This window comes from Panthera leo, chromosome E1 (genome assembly GCF_018350215.1).
Source record: "Panthera leo isolate Ple1 chromosome E1, P.leo_Ple1_pat1.1, whole genome shotgun sequence".
Classification (NCBI taxonomy): domain Eukaryota; kingdom Metazoa; phylum Chordata; class Mammalia; order Carnivora; family Felidae; genus Panthera; species Panthera leo.
Genome location: NC_056692.1, coordinates 2,748,158 through 2,766,740, shown reverse-complemented (window position 1 = coordinate 2,766,740; position 18,583 = coordinate 2,748,158). Strand labels below are relative to the sequence as shown.

General features: G+C 58.6%; 1 protein-coding gene across 3 annotated transcripts; it reads right to left on the bottom strand.

Annotated features, from left to right (window-relative positions):
• Window positions 1–9,453: 9,453 nt before the first annotated feature.
• ALOX15B (arachidonate 15-lipoxygenase type B) lies at window positions 9,454–18,387 on the bottom strand. 3 transcript variants are annotated; one of them, XM_042915801.1, is made up of 14 exons: window positions 18,241–18,387; window positions 17,934–18,156; window positions 17,614–17,695; window positions 14,657–14,779; window positions 14,273–14,376; window positions 12,955–13,127; window positions 12,619–12,765; window positions 12,323–12,526; window positions 11,315–11,401; window positions 10,982–11,151; window positions 10,711–10,832; window positions 10,514–10,614; window positions 10,265–10,435; window positions 9,454–9,822 (listed from the first exon to the last, which is right to left on the bottom strand). In XM_042915801.1, the coding sequence occupies exons 1-14, from the start codon at window positions 18,385–18,387 to the stop codon at window positions 9,643–9,645; spliced, it is 2,034 nt and encodes a 677-aa protein (XP_042771735.1). In that variant the 3' UTR covers window positions 9,454–9,642. The 3 variants fall into 3 exon arrangements, with proteins under 3 accessions (XP_042771735.1, XP_042771736.1, XP_042771737.1); XM_042915802.1 differs by lacking the exon at window positions 11,315–11,401; XM_042915803.1 differs by lacking the exons at window positions 10,711–10,832; window positions 11,315–11,401 and having other exon boundaries at window positions 10,995–11,151.
• Between the last annotated feature and the right edge of the window lie 196 nt (window positions 18,388–18,583).

Here is an 18,583-nt window from a genome sequence, read left to right as displayed (position 1 = left end):
ATCTCAAGATCTGGGTACAGCTCTAGCTGGGATGCCACTGTCCCCATTAGACACACATGAGTTCTCCCTGCCCACCCTTATCCCTTGCCATTTGCTGCTTGTAAATGCTGTAGGCGTCTGTGTTCCAGCCTTTTGAGAGAGATCAAGCCACAGGGAAGGATTAGACACCAAGGCCGTCTCGTTCCGACTGGCGGATTGGATTAATCTGTGCCACTAGTTCCCGAAGGACAGAGGCGATCTGTCTGGCTCCCCACGGCATCCAGCCCCGGCCATACAGGGCTCGCGGAGGGTATGGGGATCCATTGCTTCATCTGTGGGTGTTCATAGTGCGGGGGGGTCCCTGAGGATTCAAGGGGAGGTAGGGCATGAGTCGGGCTCAAAAAGATGGTGTTTGGTTAGGGAGAGAGGGAGAACAGGGGTGCCTGCCCTCCCCAGTCTCAGTCTGTGCTGAGGAGGAAGAATGGAGAAGGGGGGGGCCGATTCCAGAGGGGCTGAGATGCGCCACGAAGAGGCAGAAACGGAGCCGCGCGAGGCTCGTGAGTGGTGCTGTCAGAAATCTCAGCGCCCGAGGAAGGTCATCATGCGGGTTAGTGGCAGGAGATGGGGACCCACAAGGAGGCCTAGCCACAGGGATACATCCATCCTAAAGAGGTCTGTGAGGGAGATTCGGAAGGAAACCCTGGGGATCCTATCCGCGGGGTGAACGTTTCTCATGCTCAGAGGGCACGTCCTATCCACCCGAGGTCTGCTCTTAGGGCTTTCCATTTAATTCTAATAGTAACCTGTGGGATAGATGCTCTTGTAATCCCTGTTTTCAGATGAAGAAACAGGCACAGAGAGGCTCAGTGCCTTGTGTAAGGTCACACAGCAGGGAAAGAAGAGGCACCAGGAAGGCACTGCGAAATAGCAGTGCGTTTGGGCAGAAGGTGGGGGGCAGTGGATGAAGAAGCTCACAGAGATGTAGCTGAAGGTGAGGCCCGGAGCCCTCAGGCCCCAGGAGGGCCTCACTTCTCTACGGCCGCCCGGATCCAGAGCCCGCGGTCTGGGCAGTAGTCCCGGGCAGGATCCTGAACGTCTCTGCCAGCCAGCTGGTGGGGCGGGAGGAGGCAGTGGACGACGCCAGCCTCTGGGCCTTTGGCGATGGGCTCCAGACAGTCTGCCCGTTCCAGCAAAGTTGACCGTGACGGGCAGAGAGTCCCGCCGCTCAGGGCCACAGCTCAGCCCCGCCAGGCCCCCTCTTCCGACCACCGGGCTCCCGGGCCTCCCGGACCCTGACCTGGCTGATGGGCTTTCCCGGCGCAAAGCGTGGGCCTGCGTGTCGAGGTGGAGGGTATGGCAGAAACAAGGAATGAGCAGCAAGGGACGAGAAGAGTCAGAGGTTAGATGAGGCAGCCACGGGGGCCCCACAGCTCCAGGCACTGGGCGGGGTCCTCCCTTCGTGTAGGAGACGTGTAGCCCCTGGGCAGCTGCCACACATGGAGAGGAAAAAGGTCCCCATCACAGAGCGGGGTCAAAGCAGATGGGCCAGCCGGTGTACCGGGAACGCAGTATCGCGCCCAGGTCTTGGCCAGGGGCCAGTCCTCAGCCGTGTCACTGGGGAGGAAGATGGGGCTGCCTGGGCCAGGTGTCTGAGAGAGCTGGAGGTGGGGGGAGGGTCACAGGGGAGGGTGGGCATCTGGCAGAAACTGGCTGCAGAGATGCAACCCGTTAGCCTGTGCACGGGGCCAAATCACGTGGTCCGTTTCCTTAGTAGCTGTATTTCCTCAGGAAAGTGAACTAACCTCTCTGTGACTCAGGTTCCTCGTCTATAAAGTGAGGTTGGTGACCCTCGCCCCTTTCTCCCTGGGTTGTTCTGATGATTAAATGGGTTAGTTCTGGTGAAATACTTACACGGCACATCGTAGGCGCTATAGGAATGATTCCTATTCTGATTGTTTCTAGTGCAACGGGAAAGGAAACGAGTTGGGAGGTGAATCGACCTCAGTCCCCCTTGTTGGCAGAGTCTGGTTGAGGGCTCCCTGTACGAGCCCAGAGTTGCCCAGATACCCAGTGGTGTGGGACAGAGACGGGGGAGAGTCTAGAAGGCTGGAAGGGAGCGTGTGGAGATGCCTTCCAGAAGGGGTTCTGTTTTTAACTGTTCGGAACATGGTCATACGGTCAAAGGTGCATGATTCAGTAGAGTCTATTTTTCTTTTTAATGTTTATTTACTTTTGAGAGACAGAGGGAGAGCATGAGCGAGGGAGGGGCAGAGAGAGAATGGATCCAAAGCAGGCTCTGTGCTGACAGCACAGATTGGTGGGGTTCGAACCCACCAATCGTGAAATCATGAGCCGAGCTGACGTCGGACGCTTAACCGACTGCGCCACCCAGGCGCCCCCAGTAGAGTCCATTTTGAACCCCATGTGAAGGTAGTTTGTTTCTCTGACACCGACGATCACAACCTTCCCATCAAGGTAGAGATCACGGGACGCCTGGGTGGCTCAGTCGGTTGAGCCTCCCACCTTGGCTCGGGTCATGATCTCGCGGTTGGTGGGTTCGAGCCCCGCGTCGGGCTCTGTGCTGACAGCTCGGAGCCTGGAGCCTGCTTTGGATTCTGTGTCTCCCTCCCTCTCTCGCTGCCCCTCCCCTGCTCACTCTGTCTCTCAAAAATAAACATTGAAAAACATGTTTTTTTTAAAAAAAGGTAGAGACATAAGAGGACAAGATGGGAAAAACTAGGAAGAAAACCTAGTTAGATGAGGTGTGATGATTAGCACTTCGAACAGGAGCATTGGGAAGAAGGAATCTTTCGGTCAGCGTGAGGGTAGGACGTGGCCCCTTTGTGCCCAGCCCTCCCAAGGCCCTGCCTTGCTGACCTGGATGGTGAGGGACAGCAGGAACCCATCGATCTGGGTGGGGGGTGGGCAGCCAGGAACTGGGGCAATTTGTTAATGACACTGGGGTAGAGGCCCAAGAGGTTGGCATGGCCCACCGGGTACAGAGAACTTTCTGGGGGAGGGGAGGGGGAGGAAGAGGAGGGCTGACGGAGGGGACAGCCCTGTGCAGCTCTGGGGAGCTAGGAGGAGGGCGTGGTGGGGTGTTACTCTGAACCCCAAAGGATTTCACTTAAAGGAACCTTCCTCCCTGGAGCCAGTGGGGCACCCCAGCCCAGAGCCACCTTCTGGTTCCAAAGAAGGAGAGCCCTCTTGCCGGAGTACTGGAGATGCTTCTGTGTGGTCAGGCCCAGGCTTCAAGAACAAACACCAGGGAGGTGAGCCCTGCTCAGGACAGTGCCTTATGAAGCAGAACTTTCCTGGGGTTGAGGCACCGCTCATCCTAGTAGGGCCACGGGGGGGAGAGAGAGCTCTAGGGGGGTGCTCAGCAGACCAGCCGTAGGGCATCCTCCGTCACCAGGAACTGGCAGGGATCCTGGCAAAGTAGCAGGAGAGAACATTCCCCACTCAGCCCCACCCCCTCAGCCCTGGCAGGCACAGAAAAGGGCCCCTCCTTCCAGGGGTGAGCAGGAGGCTTTGGCTCAGAGAAGTTGCTGGGGAAGGAGGGGAGGAAGGGCAGCGAGGGCCGGGTGGAAGAGAGGGGGGTCAAGGGCGTTGGGAGTCTGAGCTTCTGAAGGCACCGGGGATGGAAGGAAGGGAGGCCGGACCCCTGGGCCCCTGACCTCCAGCTCAGCGTGCAGACTGGTCCCGGGGCTGGTCCAGCACAGGGGCCCCACGGCATCCGTGATGGGTAAGTCCAAACTGAAGTCGTTGGACCGGGATGGGGACGAGGCCATTCAGAAACCAGGAGGCAGAGGTGGTGTCCTGCAGCCCACGTTCAAACACACGCTGCAGAGAGCGGGTGTGGGCAGGGCCGCCCTGGTCCCCGGGGACCCAAGCCCCTGCCTCTAGCATTGCCACTACCCTGGGGACCCGGATCGCCAGCTGCCTCCTCGGGGTCAACCCCTGATGTTCCGTTTCTCCCACCCCAGCTGGTTGGATGACTGTCCTAGCGAGTGGTGCCTCCGAAGGAAGGGGATTGGAGGCTTGGGTTCTACGTGGGGAGCCCCTAAGTCCCCCCAGCCCCGCCCATTCTGGGGTACAGCTCAGGTCCTCCTCCACGCGGGCCAAGACTGCATGTGGGACTTGAGCGCAGTGTGAGAGAATCAGGATGAGGAATTCGGCCCGCAGCACAGTCCCGCCTGCCGGTCCGTCCGTCCTGAGCGTCTGCTCTCTCGCCATGCCGCCAAGTCCAAGATTCACCGGGGCCCAGGTCCGGTGATGCTCCTTTTGCCCGTCTGCCCGGGCTCGCTGGGCTCGCTGGCAGGTCCCAGGTCCTCGCCCGACCGCCTGCCATTGGGAGCGCAGCAGGAGGCAGGTGGGCGGCTGGCACGGGTCTGAGAGGTACTGGGGCTGCCGGCAGGTGGTTCTGGGGAGACCCCGAGGCGCCTGTCCTCTGCGCAGGCGCGCACCTGCCCTTGGCCCTGGCTCGCCGCCTCCTCGCCGGACCTGGGTTTGCTTTTGGCTCCGGGACATTCCTTGTCCCCTCCTCCGAGGCGCCTCCTCCTCCTCCTGCATCTGTCCCGTCCACTCCCAGCCCTGGAGGCCAGTGTCCGGGAAACACCCCCGTGTCCTCCCTTTCTCCATTTCTGCGTCTCCTGCCCGGGCGGGTCCTCAGCGCTTCCGCAGGCCGATGAGGGTGGAATGCACGAGGTCTGCCTGGGGTCCCCCCAGGGTGGTGAGCAGAGGCCCCCTTCTCCCCCCGCCCCACCCCCCAGTCTTGCAGGGCTGCGGGCCGGAGCGCCCCGTGTGTCTGTGTGTGTGTGTGTGTGTGCGCGCGCGCGCGTGCACGCGCACAAAGGCAGGGAGGAGGCTGGGCCCTCCCTCCAACCTGTCAAAGCCTAATTTCCAAATTGCAAACACGATTCGTGCAATCAGAGCGAACACAAGTCAGAGATTTAATTCAAGTCGGTGAGGCAGGCGCGCTGCTTCCGAGGACCGTGGGGGAGCTGCGAGTTGAGCGGCATTTAGAGACGTGCCGTGCTGAATTGTGCCGCCCTTTGCGAGTGTTACCTGGTGTTTTGTTGGTTTGTTGTTTTACAGGTTGAGGGTTTGTGGTAACCCTGCAACGAGCGAGTCCATCCGTGCCCTCTGCTCACCCCACATCTCTGTGCCACACTTTGGTAATTCTCGCAAGACGTGTACAGCGAAACCTTGGGTTGTGAGTACCTTGTTCTGCGAGGGTTCCACAAGACGAGCAAACCCGTCTGATAAGTTTCACCTTGATGAACAGAGAGATGTCTTTCGATAAGGAGTAGCACGAGGTGCCACATGTCACATGATCACAACCGAGTCAATGGCTCTTGAAATTCTCTTAGAGATACAAGTGCCTTGGATGATAAGCGTGTTCCCAAACCAAGGCTCTACTGGGTTTCAAACGTTTTTATTTTCGAGAGAGAGAGAGAGCGCGAGCAGGGGAGGGACGGAGAGAGAGGGAGACACAGAATCAGAAGCAGGCTCCAGGCTCTGAGCTGTCGGCACAGAGCCCAACCCAGGGCTCGAACCCACGAACTGCGAGATCGTGACCTGAGTCGAAGTCGGATGCCCAACCGACTGAGCCCCCCAGGCGCCCCTGGGTTTCAAACATTTTCATCACCCTGTTTGTTATGGTGATTTGTGATAAGTAATCTTTGCCATTGCTTTGGGACGGCTTGGGCTGTGCCCATATGAGACAGTGTGCATGTTCTGACCACTCCACCGACCGGCCATTCTCCCTGTCTCTCTCTCTCTCTCTCTCTCCTGGCCTCCCTATTCCTTGCGACACAGAAAAATGGAAATTAGGCTAATTAATAATGACCGTGCAGTGGCCTCTAAGTGTTCAAGTGACGGGAAGAGTCGCTTGTCTCTCACTTTAAATCAAAAGCTAGAAACGATGAAGCTCAGTGAGGAAGGTGTGTTGAAAGTCGAGACAGGCCGAAAGCTTGGCCTCTTGTACCAAAATTAGCCAGGTTGTGAACACCAAGGAGAAGTTCTGGAAGGAAATGGAAAGTGCTTCTCCAGTGGACACAGGAAGGATGAGAGAAACAGCTTTATTGCCGATGGGGAGAAAGTTTGGGTGGTCCGGATGGAAGGTCACACCAGCCCCAACATTCCCTGAGGCCAAAGCCCAGTCCAGAGCAAGGCTCTAACTCTCTTCAATGCCATGAAGGCTGAGAGAGGTGAGGAAGCTGCAGAAGAAAAGCCTGAAGCTAGCAGGGGTTGGTTCAGGAGGTTTGAGGGAAGAAGCCGTCTCCACAACGTCAAAGTGCAAGGTCAGGCAACACGTCCTGATGCAGAAGCTACAGCAGGTTCTCCAGAAGGTCGAGCCAAGAGAGTTCATGAAGGTGGCTCCCCTAAGCAATAGACTTCAAGGTAGACCACACAGTGTTCTGTTCGACGAAGACGCCATCTAGAACTTTCAGAGCTGGTGAAGAGAAGTCAACACCTGGCTTCAAAGCTTCAAAGGACCGGCTGACTCTCTCCTTAGGGGCTAATGCAGCTGGTGACTTCAAGGTGAAGCCAGTGCTCGTTGGCCATTCCAGAAATCCCAGGGCCCTTCGGATGGTGCTAGCTCTACTCTGTCTGGGCTCTATCAGTGGAACTGAAAAACAGTTGTTACGCTGTTATATACTAGGGCTGGGTTGCTCCACACTCTTGACAACTCTGAATAGACCTCTAGTGACCTGTGAGATTAGATATCTTTTCACCTGTTGGTTAGACCTCCAGGTTTATTTTATGGGCTGTCTTTTTTGACTTTCCTGTTATATGATTTGCCATCTTTTCCGCGGGGTTATTAATTTGTACGAGCTCTTTATATATCTCAGGTATTTACTGTTGTTGGCAAATAGTTAACCCTCTTTGTCGTTTGCCTGTAATTGCTATGCCTGGAGGTGCCTCACCTCTGCATTGTCCCTCACCCATTCAATGCTAATGTCTTAGGGTGGCTGACATCTACCCACGCCTTTGTTCCCCTCCTTCTACCCACTCTACCCAGTCCTAGAACTGGGTGACTCACTCTACCCAGTCCTGGAACACTGGGCAGGGAGCATCAGGGGTAAGCTGGGCTTCTGCACCACTTCTAGAACCTTCTGCCTTACCCTCCTTCCTCTTTTCTCTTTCCGTGACTCCCTCATTCCCTTACTGGAAGGCTGGAGTTGGGGTGGTAAAGAGGGAGTTGTTGCTCCCACTCTGGCCAGCAAGCCCAACTAGGGTAAGGGTCTCCACAGCATGGCTTTGGGACCTGGATGCCCAGTGCTGTATTGTCCGTGAGGAAGTCCCCACCCTAGGCCAAGGGGACCACCACTCTGAAGAGTTAACTGGATATTCCCTAGAAGGGAATGTTACCTGTAACAACCTTCTCTTCTCAAGGCTGGTCAGCCAAGAGTTCAAGGACTAGAGGTGTATATGTGAGCGATGAGGGGAGACAGAGACAGGGAGAAAGAGAGAGGGTGCCAGTGGGGCTCACAGGGCTGGGCAGCGGAGGTGGTGGGGGTTTCTCCAAAGAGGACTGGAGATTGCTTGGATTTCTACTACTGAGCTGTGCTGGTTTCTCTAGTTTCTTCAGGAGATGATCGTTGCTCCCAAAAGACATGGATTGAAGCAAATACTGGTTTATTAACTGGAAAACAACTGCCTTCCAATTCAGTAGTTCATCCATCCATCCGTCCGTCCGTCCATCCATCCATCCATCCACCCATCCATCCATCCGTCCATCCATCCATCCATCCATCCGTCCATCCGTCCATCTGTCCATCCATCCATCCGTCCACCCGTCTGTCCATCCGTCCATCCGTCCACCCGTCCATCTGTCCGTCCGTCCGTCCATCCGTCCATCCACCCATCCATCCATCCATCCATCCCATCATTCTTCCTTTTATCCACCATCAAGCAAATATTTGTTGGATATCTCTCATGTGTCAGTACAGCACTGGGCACCAGGCATATAAACTGAATGAGACCCAGCTCCTGCCTTCAAGAAACTCATGGTCTAGTTGGGGAGACACACAGGTAAATGAAAAGCGGCACAGAAGGGTGTTAGGACTCACTTGTGTATTAACTCTTCCGTTCAACACCTACTTACTGAGCACCTGCGGTATGCCAGACACTGTGGTGGGCACTTGTGAACCCGGTCCTCGTGAGCTCACAGTCTAGTGATAAAGGGCAGGATGGGGCTCATGTCTTCTGGAACATGCCTCCCAGGTAGCCTCAAGGGCGAGAGAAGGACGGGGGAGGCACACCAGTGTTTAACAGCCTCATCTAGGACGTGAAATACGTTGCTTCCTCCACAGTCCATTGGCCAGAATGGGTCATATCGCCCCAACCTGAGATATTTAATGAACCCAAACTCTTTCTGCCACAGCAACTATTCGTTTCTGCCACTCAAGTTCAGTCAGACATGCCCTTCCTCATGGAATTGGAATATCGAGGCCAATAATTCAAGGGCAGAAAATGGTAGGAGCTTGGCCATTCCGTTGGTTCCTGTGCCCAGAGCGTCCTGGGTTTGCAGTCCTTCCTGAGGACCATATTTAATTGTTTTTAACGCCTCGAGACACTCAGTTTCTTTTCCATAGACTTTTTTTTCTTTAATTGATCATCAGGAATTGTTTTCTGTTGCTTGAAGCCAAAAAGCTTAACAGCCATATGCCCCTGACTCATTTGTGTTACACAATCCCAACAGAGGGCGAACAGTTCAGGAGCCGCGTGCTGGCACTTTCTGAAGCACCGCTCTGTCTCAACAGCTGCGCTTAGGCAATGATTTGAATATATGTTGCATTTTGTCCATGCGGATTTCTAAAAACAAGTGAACCCGAAATACCAAAGCACTAATAACCTCCAACAGGAGACAGAGATGGGAATCATTCGGTCAGTTCAAAGGGACACATCGATTTGGAAGGCTCATTGATTTGGAGCAAGAAAAGAGAGACGCAGATGACAGAATGCCCGGGGAACGCCAGAAGCCCGTCACCGAGGATTGAATCTAGAAGGCAACGTGATTCTCTGGAAGTGGAACCCTGCTTTGGAAGAGGCAAGCTTTTCGCCTGACCTGGAAGCAGGGTTTTAAGAAAGGGTACGCGGGCACAGCCTGCCCGTCCCCAGACACTTGTCTGCCCTGTTTCCGGGGGCCCCTTTTTAGTGGGTTGTTCATTTTAAAGCTGCGGCCAGAGGTCACTATCAACCTCTCGGGCAGTTTCTCCACCTGCCTGTCCTTCTGCTGCTGGACAGGCTAGAGGCTGCCCTGTGTCAGGTGACCATTAGGTCCGCTCAGCTGTGGTGGGTGGGGTCAGGGGCAGGATTATATCCCCCCCCCCGCCCCACGATATAATAATATAATGCAAAAATGCAAAGCAAAACAAAGTCCTAAAACCCTTTCAGGGGGCTGTGGGCATTTTGAAGTTTGGAGTCTTCAAAAGGCATGGTGGTGAGTCCCATGAGGTCCTGTTCTCTGGGGGGAGGAGGGAGGGGGAGGGGCTGTTTCTCTGTTTTGTTTCTGTTGTTTTCTTGGGTGTGGGGTGAGTTACACGTGGTTTGGTCGCCCCAGGAGAGGCATACGGGGGGCCTGGCTATCTGGGGGGGGCGGTTAGATCAATGGGGTCACAGGGATGTCACACGGGGCCCTGTTCTTCAGGGGATTTAGATGGAGACGCTGTTCTCGATGAGTGGAGGGTCCAGGTAGGTGTAGGGCAGGGCCAGCTCCTTGTTCCGTTTCTGGATATCCTTCGAGATCTGGGCCAGGCGGCTCTGGAAGGCGGCGATGCTCCGCCGGGGGGCCTCCTCGATGAAGTGCTCCTCTGGATAGGTGCCCAGGGGCCGCTGGAAGGCAACGGCAAGGTCAGATGTAGGGGCTGCTTAGCAGCTGTGACCCGCCTTGGCCTTCCACCCTGGGGACCTGGAAGAAGCCTCCCACAGAGCCTCACCTCTGCCCCTCCCTCCAAACAGTTGAGGACCGCCGCGGGTAGCTCTTGGGGACCGGGCTAAAAGCTCACGTCGGAGTTTTAAAGGGGGTGCCGCGACCTCCCACCCCAGCATGGTCACCTTGCAGCTCAGGGTGACTCTGGATCAACTCGTTCGATCATTTGCCCCTCCTCATGAGATGTCCCATGCTCGTGTGCCCCCCTGGGAAGGTTCCGTGCGGTGAAGGGACCCCGCTCCTTGACGGCAGTGTGGGGTCTGGGCCGGGGCGGTGGGGAGGGGAACAATATCCGCTCGCATCCCCCAGAGCGGACCTGGCCCGGCCCCCCCGCCCCACACTCACTCGGTCTCCAGGCTCCTTGCTCAGCAACCAGAGGGTGACGATGATATCACACGTGGCATTGACCGCTGGGAGGGTAGCTATGAACCCCTCTGGCTCTGTCTGGCCTTTGGAGGTGGGCGGGGGCAGCTGCATGGTGGGAGGTAGGTTGGGCATCCAGATGGAAGAGTCAAACTGCAGGCAGAGAAGGCAACGTGAGTCCCCGGAGCCTGGCCCCCTCCATCCCCCCACCCTGGCACTGCCCCATCTCACCTGCCCTGCACTAACAGCATAGTGCTTGGCAGAGCAGTTGAAGATCACCATGGTGGCATAGTGCACCAGGGATTCCCGGGTGTCCAGCGAGGAGGGCACCCCTGCGGGAAGACGCGGGTGGACGTGGGGCTACCGGGGTCCTCAGGGCCACACCGCAGGCACCTGAGGGTGGGGCTCGAGGGCCGTGGTCTCCGTACCTGAGTCCTCTCGGCCCAGGAAGCCCTCAGAGAAGATCTCCCGCACCCAGGCCTGGAGCTCACTGTCGTCACGCACGGATGCGTCACTCGGGTAGTAGATGCTGACTATTTCGGAGACAAAGCTGCAAGGTGCACTGGGTTCAGGCCCCACTTTTGACCTTGACCCTCTCTGGGGAGCAACCGCTATTCAGTGTCATTGACGTCCGGCCCTGCTCCTTGTCGGGAGCCTCCCTGGGCCCTCCCCCGACCCCCAGCTCTCTGGCCCCCTCACCTCTCCACCGCACCCCAGATCTGCAGCCCATCATCCCGGTAGTAGTAGCCCGGGATGTCTTCCACTCCTCGGGCCCGGATATCCTCGGGCAGGCACAGGGCGGTATAGCTCAGCTCTTCCATGCACCTCTGTATCAGCTCAGAGAAGCCTCCGAGGCCGATGCCTGTGGACTGGGAGACAGGACTTGTGGGTGCCAGAGCCCTGGACCCAGAAGCATGCGGTAGCACCGGTGGGAGAGACAGCCCCCCCCCCCCCCCACTTCCCCCACCCCGGGGCCTCAGCTTCTCCAAAGGGCAGGCATCTCCCCTGTACCCTCCCTAAGGAAGTTCTTACCCTTTCCACCACCTGGCCCGGGGCGATGAGCAGCTCGCGGGCAAGAGTGTTGATGTGAAGGGTGTAGCGAGTGTGTGGGATCAACAGCTGGAGGGGTGGGAGAAGAGAGAGGTGGGGGAGGCCTGGCTCCCTCTGGCCTCAGACCTCCCCCTGGAAAGAGCCGATGGGGACCAGAGGGGCGGCCTGGGACAGGGATCAGGGCTCCAGACCTAGGACCAGGGGCTGGGCTCCACCGGCATCTTGTGCTGTGATCTGGGCCTGGCACCTTGCTCTCTCTGACCTGGATGAACATTACAAGCCCCCCAGCTCTGGCATTCTGTGATTTCCTAGTCCCTGGGCTGGCAGCGCGCCATGGAAACCAGGGCGTGTGGCGCAAACTGGAACCATCTCGCAGGGCACCGGGCCCGGGGAGCTGCAGATCGGAAAGAGTCAGCGTGGACTGAAGCGGATAGAGAAGGGCCTGTATCTGGGACCGAGGAGACTAAGCAAGAATCAGAGAATCCAAAAAGCCATGGGGAATATTCGTGGCCTTCAGAGAAGGCCTCGGGTCCCTGGGGGAAAGCAATCTGGGCCACCTGAAGGCTTAGCAGAGCCCAGGGGACCTACAGAGCCCACCTTCGAGACACGGGTTCCCCTCCCAGGGCTCCCTCACCCCTGCCGCCATCTGCAGAAAACCCGTGGGTCTCTCAAGGCCAAGTTCACACTTTGGCATCTGCCAGCCCCAGGTCTCTCCTAAAACTGGGCTTCTGGATGGCAGCTGGCTGTGAGCTGCTCTCCTCTAAGAAGGGGCCCTCTCTGGGGTACAGCTGGCTCTCACCTGCAGTTTTCTCCCTCACCCCTGTCCCCCTCCCCCTCCCCCTCCCCCAGGCTCCGGTGGTGGGAAAGCAGGCTCGCAGGGGCTGGGCGCTGCACCCCCAGCCTGGAAGGACAGAGCCACATGGGGACAGGCGGAGGAGAGCCCCGAGGGACGGGGACCTGCAGGCCTAGGGCACGGTCCGGGCCACCGACCTTGAAGAGCGGGTGGCAGTGGGGCAGCTGGCGCAGCGTGGCCATGGTGAAAACCTCAGAGAGCAGGTGCGCTTGCAGCAGGTGCGTGAGGGCCTCGTGCACAGAGAACTCCGAGTTTCGCACCCACGTCTTGGCCAACAGCCAGTCCCACTTGTTGTCGCTGGGCAGGAAGATGGGGCTGGTGGGTCCAGGGGTCTGGCTGAGCTGTAGGAGAAGCCGGTGTGGGCAGAGGAGGCCACGGGGTGCCTGCCGACCGCCCTGTCCAGCCCCCTCCCTCCCCCTGCCCCCCTGCCCACCTGGATGGCGAGAGGCAGCAAAGGCCCTCCCCCGGGCGTCTGGTACAACAGCGTCATCGGGGCTGCGGAGAACTGAGGCTTCCCGTTGATGACGTTGGTGCGGACGCCAGAGAGGATGGCGTGATCCACCAGGAACAGGGAGCCCCTCTGCGGGAGACAGAAGGGGAGCAGGGGCTGCCGGCTGGCTTTCTGAAGGATGCAGGGGTGGCGGCGCGGGGAGAGGACGGGGGAGGGGAGAGGAGTGTGCCCGGAGAGGGCGCTCCAGGCACGCAGCCCTTAGGAACGCTGAGCCTCCAGCAGGGGGCGGTGTGCAGAGCCCGGACGCGGGCCCCTCACCTCCAGCTCAGCCTGCAGACTGGCCCCGGGGCCCAACACGGGGGCCACCATGTCATCGGTGACGGGGAAGTTCTCTGGGAGGGAGCGGCAGCGGCGGATCAGGACAGGGTTGAGGCCGTTTAGGAACTGGGAGGCGAAGAAGGCGTCCTCCTGCCAGTGCTCATACACGTACTCTGTGGGGGTGGGGAAGAGGGGACTAGGTCAAGGTCACCTTCCGGGCAGAGCTGTTCCGGGGCCATCCGCGGGTCCCTTTGCTTCTCTATACCTTCTTCGGGGCGACCTCTCAGCCCTCGGCTTCAGCCACTGCTGTTGGCCAAGCAGCGAATCTCAGTCCCCAGGGCACCTGTCCCACCATCTACCTGATAGCCCAAGGCGGGGACTCAGCAGCCTTAAACGCAGCACATCTGGGACCCACCGCGGGCTCCTGCTCTGGCCCAGCCCCTCCTGTCACCTGACATCTGGGGAACAGCACCCCCATCCAGCTGGCTGCTGTGGCAGAGCCGGGGGGCGGGGGGGGGGCTCTCTCTGCCGCTCCCGCTCCCTCCCGGGTAGGTCTGGCCCCACCTGGTCCACTCCACCTCTGCTGTCACTGCCTCGCAGAGGTCACCATCCTGTGATGACCATTTCTTTTTTATTTCTTTTTTACATGTTTATTTATTCGGGAGAGAGAGAGTGCACGCAGGGGAGGGGCAGAGCGGGAGAGAGAGAGAGAATCCCAAGCGGGCTCTGAGCTGACAGCAGAGAGCCCGACGTGGGGCTTGAACCCACACGCCATGAGATCAGGACCTGAGCTGAAGTCGGACGCTCAACCGACTGAGCCCCCCAGGCGCCCCCCTCAAACACCATTCTTGGTTCCGTCGACACCCCCTCAGCTTGGAGGCCTCGGTAAAAGTCCCCTCCTTGGGAGAGCTTTACAGGACACCCCCTAGACGAGGCAGGTCCTCCTTCGATGTACTCTCGCTGGAGCCAACGACCTGGTTTCACAAGTAAAGCTCATTATTTCGATTTTGAGCCTCATGTCCACTCACCGGCTCAAATGGGAGCCTTGCGGGGACAAAGAGAGTGTCCGCAGCCCTTAACTCAGTGTCTGATGGGTACTTGCCCAACAAACACGGCTGGACTGAGAGGCATTAGAAGGTTAGGGACGCCCCCGTCTACACTCTCCTTTGTATCTGTGGAGAAGGTAAGGTCTAGCGAGGGACAGGGCCCCTGCCCAGGGTCACACGGTGACTCGGCGCTCGGTTTTCTGAGGCTCCGGACGGCTACGAGAGCGGATGTCTCAGGGAAGAAGTCAGGAGCCCCAGCCCACGTCCCTCACCAGCGGCCGGGGACTTATGGAAGTTGAACATCCTTTTCATCTCGTGCAGACTTTTCCAGAGCCCCTTGCGGTACAGCAGGCCCTTGAGTGTCATCTCTGTAAACCTGTCAGAGGATGTCAAGGGTGGGCGGGGGGCAAGGGGCCCCGGGAGACCCTCCCCTGGCAGCTGGCCTTATCCTTTCTGGAATCTTGAAGCAGCCTCCGGGGCCCGAAGTAGCCACTACCCCTGACGGAGGGAGGCATTGTCCCGGGAGGACGGGTGGCGGGCAGAGGCTATGCCCTGGGTAGGGCTGTGTGACCGCATTCTTGATGGTGGGGGAGGACAGAAGGCAGGGGTCCTAGGGCATCTGAGGCCCAGGGTCGGGAGAGGGTGGGCCTTCTTACCCAGAGCCAGCTTTCAGGTAGAAGTGGACATTCTTGGTTACAGAGTATTTGATGTTGAGATCTAGGTCTTTCACGGTCTTCTCGTCCAGGCAGCGAGGCCAGCCTGGGCGGTGAGTCTTCCATCTGGAGGGAGGAGCAAGAAGGCGGTCAGCGAGAAGCCTCGGGGAACCCGCTGACTAGGGCAAAGGGAGAGGTAGGCCCTCGGAGGCCCTGGGCAGAGCCAGCGCCCTTCTACAAGCAAGGGTGTTCCTCGCTCTGCCCTTGCCTGACAGCCACAAGGCTTTGGGGGAGTCACTGTGTTCCCTCAGTGAGACTTCTCCCCTGGCCACAGCTGACCGGTGCAGGGCTGGGCACTTAACCAGAGGTAGGCCAAGCAAAGTCCTTCCGGGGGAAGTAGGGACGGGGGCTGTTAAAAGAGAGACATCGGGGTGCGCCTGGGCGGCTCAGTCGGTTGAGCGTCCGACTCCGGCTCAGGTCATGATCTCGCGGTCCGTGAGTTCGAGCCCCGCGTCAGGGTCTGTGCTGACAGCTCGGAGCCCGGAGCCTGCTTCGGATTCTGGGTCTCCCTCTCTCTGACCCTCCCCCGTTCATGGTCTGTCTCTCTCTGTCTCTCAAAAATGAATAAACATTAAAGGGAGAGAGAGAGAGAGACGTCAGGTTCAAAATGGAGTCACTCATGCTAAGCCCTCGACAAACCAAGACTCAACACCTAATCTATTCGCAATTTCAGCCTCTCCCAGGCATGTGACCTTGAACCAGTCAATCTGGAATTAGCTGGTTAGCATCCGTAAGGTGATCTGCCTGATAGATTCCCACCTTTCCCCAAAGGAAGGTGACCTTGCCTGAACCAATCTGCTCTTTGCTAGAAACTTCCTTATTCTGCCCCGCATCTGCCTATGAAGTAAGCCTTCCATTTTGCAGGGCTCCTCAGAGCTCCCTTCTATCTGCTGGGTGGGAGGCCGCCTGATTCGTGCATCGCCGAATAAAAACGTACTCGGTTGAATGTTGTTTTTTAACAACCCCCAGAGAGGCTGTGTCTCTCCCTGGGTATCTGGACTAGCGCATGTACACATGGGGACTCTTCCTTGGGGCCATTTTCCGCTGTGTGGACTGGGACCCACAGAAAGCTGTTCTGCAGAGAGACAGAAGAGTAAAGCATCTAGACCGCTGGAGACAGGGAGGGAACGACCTTGGCTTCTGGCCTATGAGATCTGACTACACATCCACATTTGGCGCCCTCTTGACACAGGCCGTTTCTTCCTGTCTGCTTGCTAGCCTGGCCTCGTGCTTGTGCCCACAGAATCTCTGACTTACAGAGACGCGTCTCGCAGAGGGAGGCCGTCGTGAAGAAGGAGTTCAAGAAGGCATCCCACGGAGAGACACTCTGGCTCCCAGAGCTTGGGGGAGCCCAGAAACTCACTCTGCCCTGGCCCACGGCAGGTCAAGTCGAGCTAGCACAACACGGCCTGAAGCCCTTTGGGCGAAATGGTAAGATCACATCCCGGCAGAGCTGACGACCCCCGGCCTGTCTTTCCTCCTCTCAATCAATCATTGCCTTTGGCTCTGAACTTGCAACTTCAAAGAGCAAGTTGTCGTTAAAGCACCCTGTTACCAGGTGGTGGCTGAACCCTGCTCCTCTGGCTGTACTGTACGAACGCGCTCACCCAGAGATCTTGGTGAAACGCAGATTCTGATTTAGTAGGTGTGCAGTGGGTGGGCCCGAGGGGCCGCGTTTCTCACAAGTTCCCAGGTCATGCTGACGGTCACCTGAGGCCACACTTTCGATACTGAGGGTCTAGACAATTGCAGCACAGGTGGCTGAGGGACAAGAGTAATGGCACACGTTTGTGCAAGGCTTGGCACTTGAGAGAGAGGGAGGGAGAGAAAGCGCACAAGGAGGATGGGCAGAGAGAGAGAGAGAGAGAGAGAGAGAGAGAGACAGAATCCCAAGCAGGCGCTGCAAGGTCAGCGCGGAGCCCGATTCGGGGCTTGAACTCACAAAGAACCGCAAGATGGTGACTGAGCCGAAATCAAGAGTCTGACAGTCAACTGACTGAGCCACCCAGGTGTCCCGACTAGGTGTGTTCTTAACCATTTTCTCATTTATTCTTGCTAATAACACACATCAGATTGGTATTCTTCACTTCTTTGGCAGAAGAAAATAAAGATCGTAAAGCTTAAGTGATGCCTAAGGGGTCACAGCTCCCCTCAGTGGGGCCCAGACTAGCCCTAGGTCTCGGAACCCCTGGGTCTTTGTTTTGGCACAAGGGAAGAAAGCCACTCCACAGACAGGAACCAAATGAGCCTGCGTGTGTCGTTTCTCCAGAGACCTGCTCAAAAGCCGGCAGGCCCAGACTGCACACAGCAGCCCCCAGCGGGGGCTGAGTTGGCCAGACCACCACCTTTTGAAAACCCGCCCCTTGAGCACAGTCCCTGGCCTTCTGCCTCGGGGATCCTCACCCGTAGCCCCAGGTCCCTTGCAACCTGTACGGCCGTCCCACCGCCGGGGCGGCTTCTGGGACCCCAGCTCTCCCGGCTGAGCCCAGAGCAGAGACAGGGACCTCGGTTCACCTACCCCGCGAGGTGAGTTTCCTGGGCTTTGGGGTGGTGTATTTCTGGTTCTGCCCAGATTTCGAGGAAGGAGGGTGTAAGAAAAAGCCCCAGGGCAAGGAAGGCACCAGCAAGGGTGAGGCATTTCCAGCAGTGGTTTTCAGACTTCGCTGGGCACCAGAGTCCTCTGGAAGGCTTGTTAAAACAGCATTGCCGTCCCCACCCCCAGTATCTGATTCAGTGTCTGAAGGTGCCAGGGGATTTGCGTTTCGAACAAGCTCCCACAGGATGCTGATGTCAACGGAGAGGACTGGCAGGGACTTGGCCAGGCTGCCCTGCATCCCTTGAGCGATGCCCGCCCTCCGCGCCTTTGCCCCACTCCCACCCCGCAGGAGCCCCTTCCTCACTGGTAGGAGTCCTGCCTGGCCTGCAGCTCTTCTCTGCGTTGCTGCTGGAGGACGGGGTGATCGTCTGCCCAGGAGACCTTGCCTGTGAGGGCACAGGAAGGGGTGAGGAGGGCAGAGACCCGCCCCCCTCTGGCCCCAGCTGCTCTGGCCTCCACTCCAGCCACCCTCGATCAGGTCACCTGCCCCCACACCGGGCTGCTACCCCCTCAACCTCCCCAGTGGCCACACCAGCTTCCCCGTCCGCTCCCCTCGCCTTTCCCGACCACCGCACGCTCGCTCCTCCCCGCCCGCCGCGCCCTCCCCAGCGCCGCCCTGCCCACCCGCCCCCTCGCGCAGCGTCAGGATCCCGGAGCCCTCCATCCACTGGTAGCAGGGGAAGCGGAGGGGGGCGCCCTGCGGCGGCGTGAGCTGGAGCCAGTTGCAGAACCAGGCGTCCCGGGCCAGCGGCCCCACCGGGCTGGGCAGCAGCAGGGGGCCCTTGTGCAATCGCAGCAGCAGCACCCGGCCCACGTCCTGGGGCGACGCCACCCGGAAGTCCTCCACCTGGAGGGGAGAGATTTAGTAACCCGCAGGCAGGCCGTCCCCGCTCCCCGCTCCGCCTTCACCCCTGCCCCGCCAGGCACTCACTGCGCCCTTGCTGAACTCCTTGCCGAAATGGTCCAGGGGCAGTGGGGGGGTCTCCCCCAGGGTCCCCACGATGCTGACAGCTATTCTGTTCCACGTGCCAGCCCCGATGGCCTCCCCCGTGGACACTCTCACCCCGTACTCGGCCATGGTGCCAGCCCGAGTCTGGATGTCTACCGCCGTCGGTGAGACCTAAAATCCTGGCGGCACCTCCAGGGGCACGCCCTGCCCCACCCCGCCAGGCCCGGGTCAGCCAATCCTCCTCCATCCGTCCAGGTCACCCAGGCAGGGTGCTCACAGAGCCGCCCCAAAAGCAGGACCCAGCTCTGGGCAGAAAGGGGCGGGG

What these genes read in the sequence shown, in the direction of transcription:
- ALOX15B (XM_042915801.1), bottom strand. Translation starts at nt 18,387, where the DNA reads ATGGCCGAGTACGGGGTGAGAGTGTCCACGGGGGAGGCCATCGGGGCT. An exon ending in GCCAGGCAGGACTCCTACCA is followed by an intron (nt 14,780 to 17,613) that starts GTGAGGAAGGGG and finishes TCCTCCCTCCAG; the next exon opens with ATGGAAGACTCACCGCCCAG. An exon ending in CCTGGGCCGAGAGGACTCAG is followed by an intron (nt 10,615 to 10,710) that starts GTACGGAGACCA and finishes GTCTTCCCGCAG; the next exon opens with GGGTGCCCTCCTCGCTGGAC.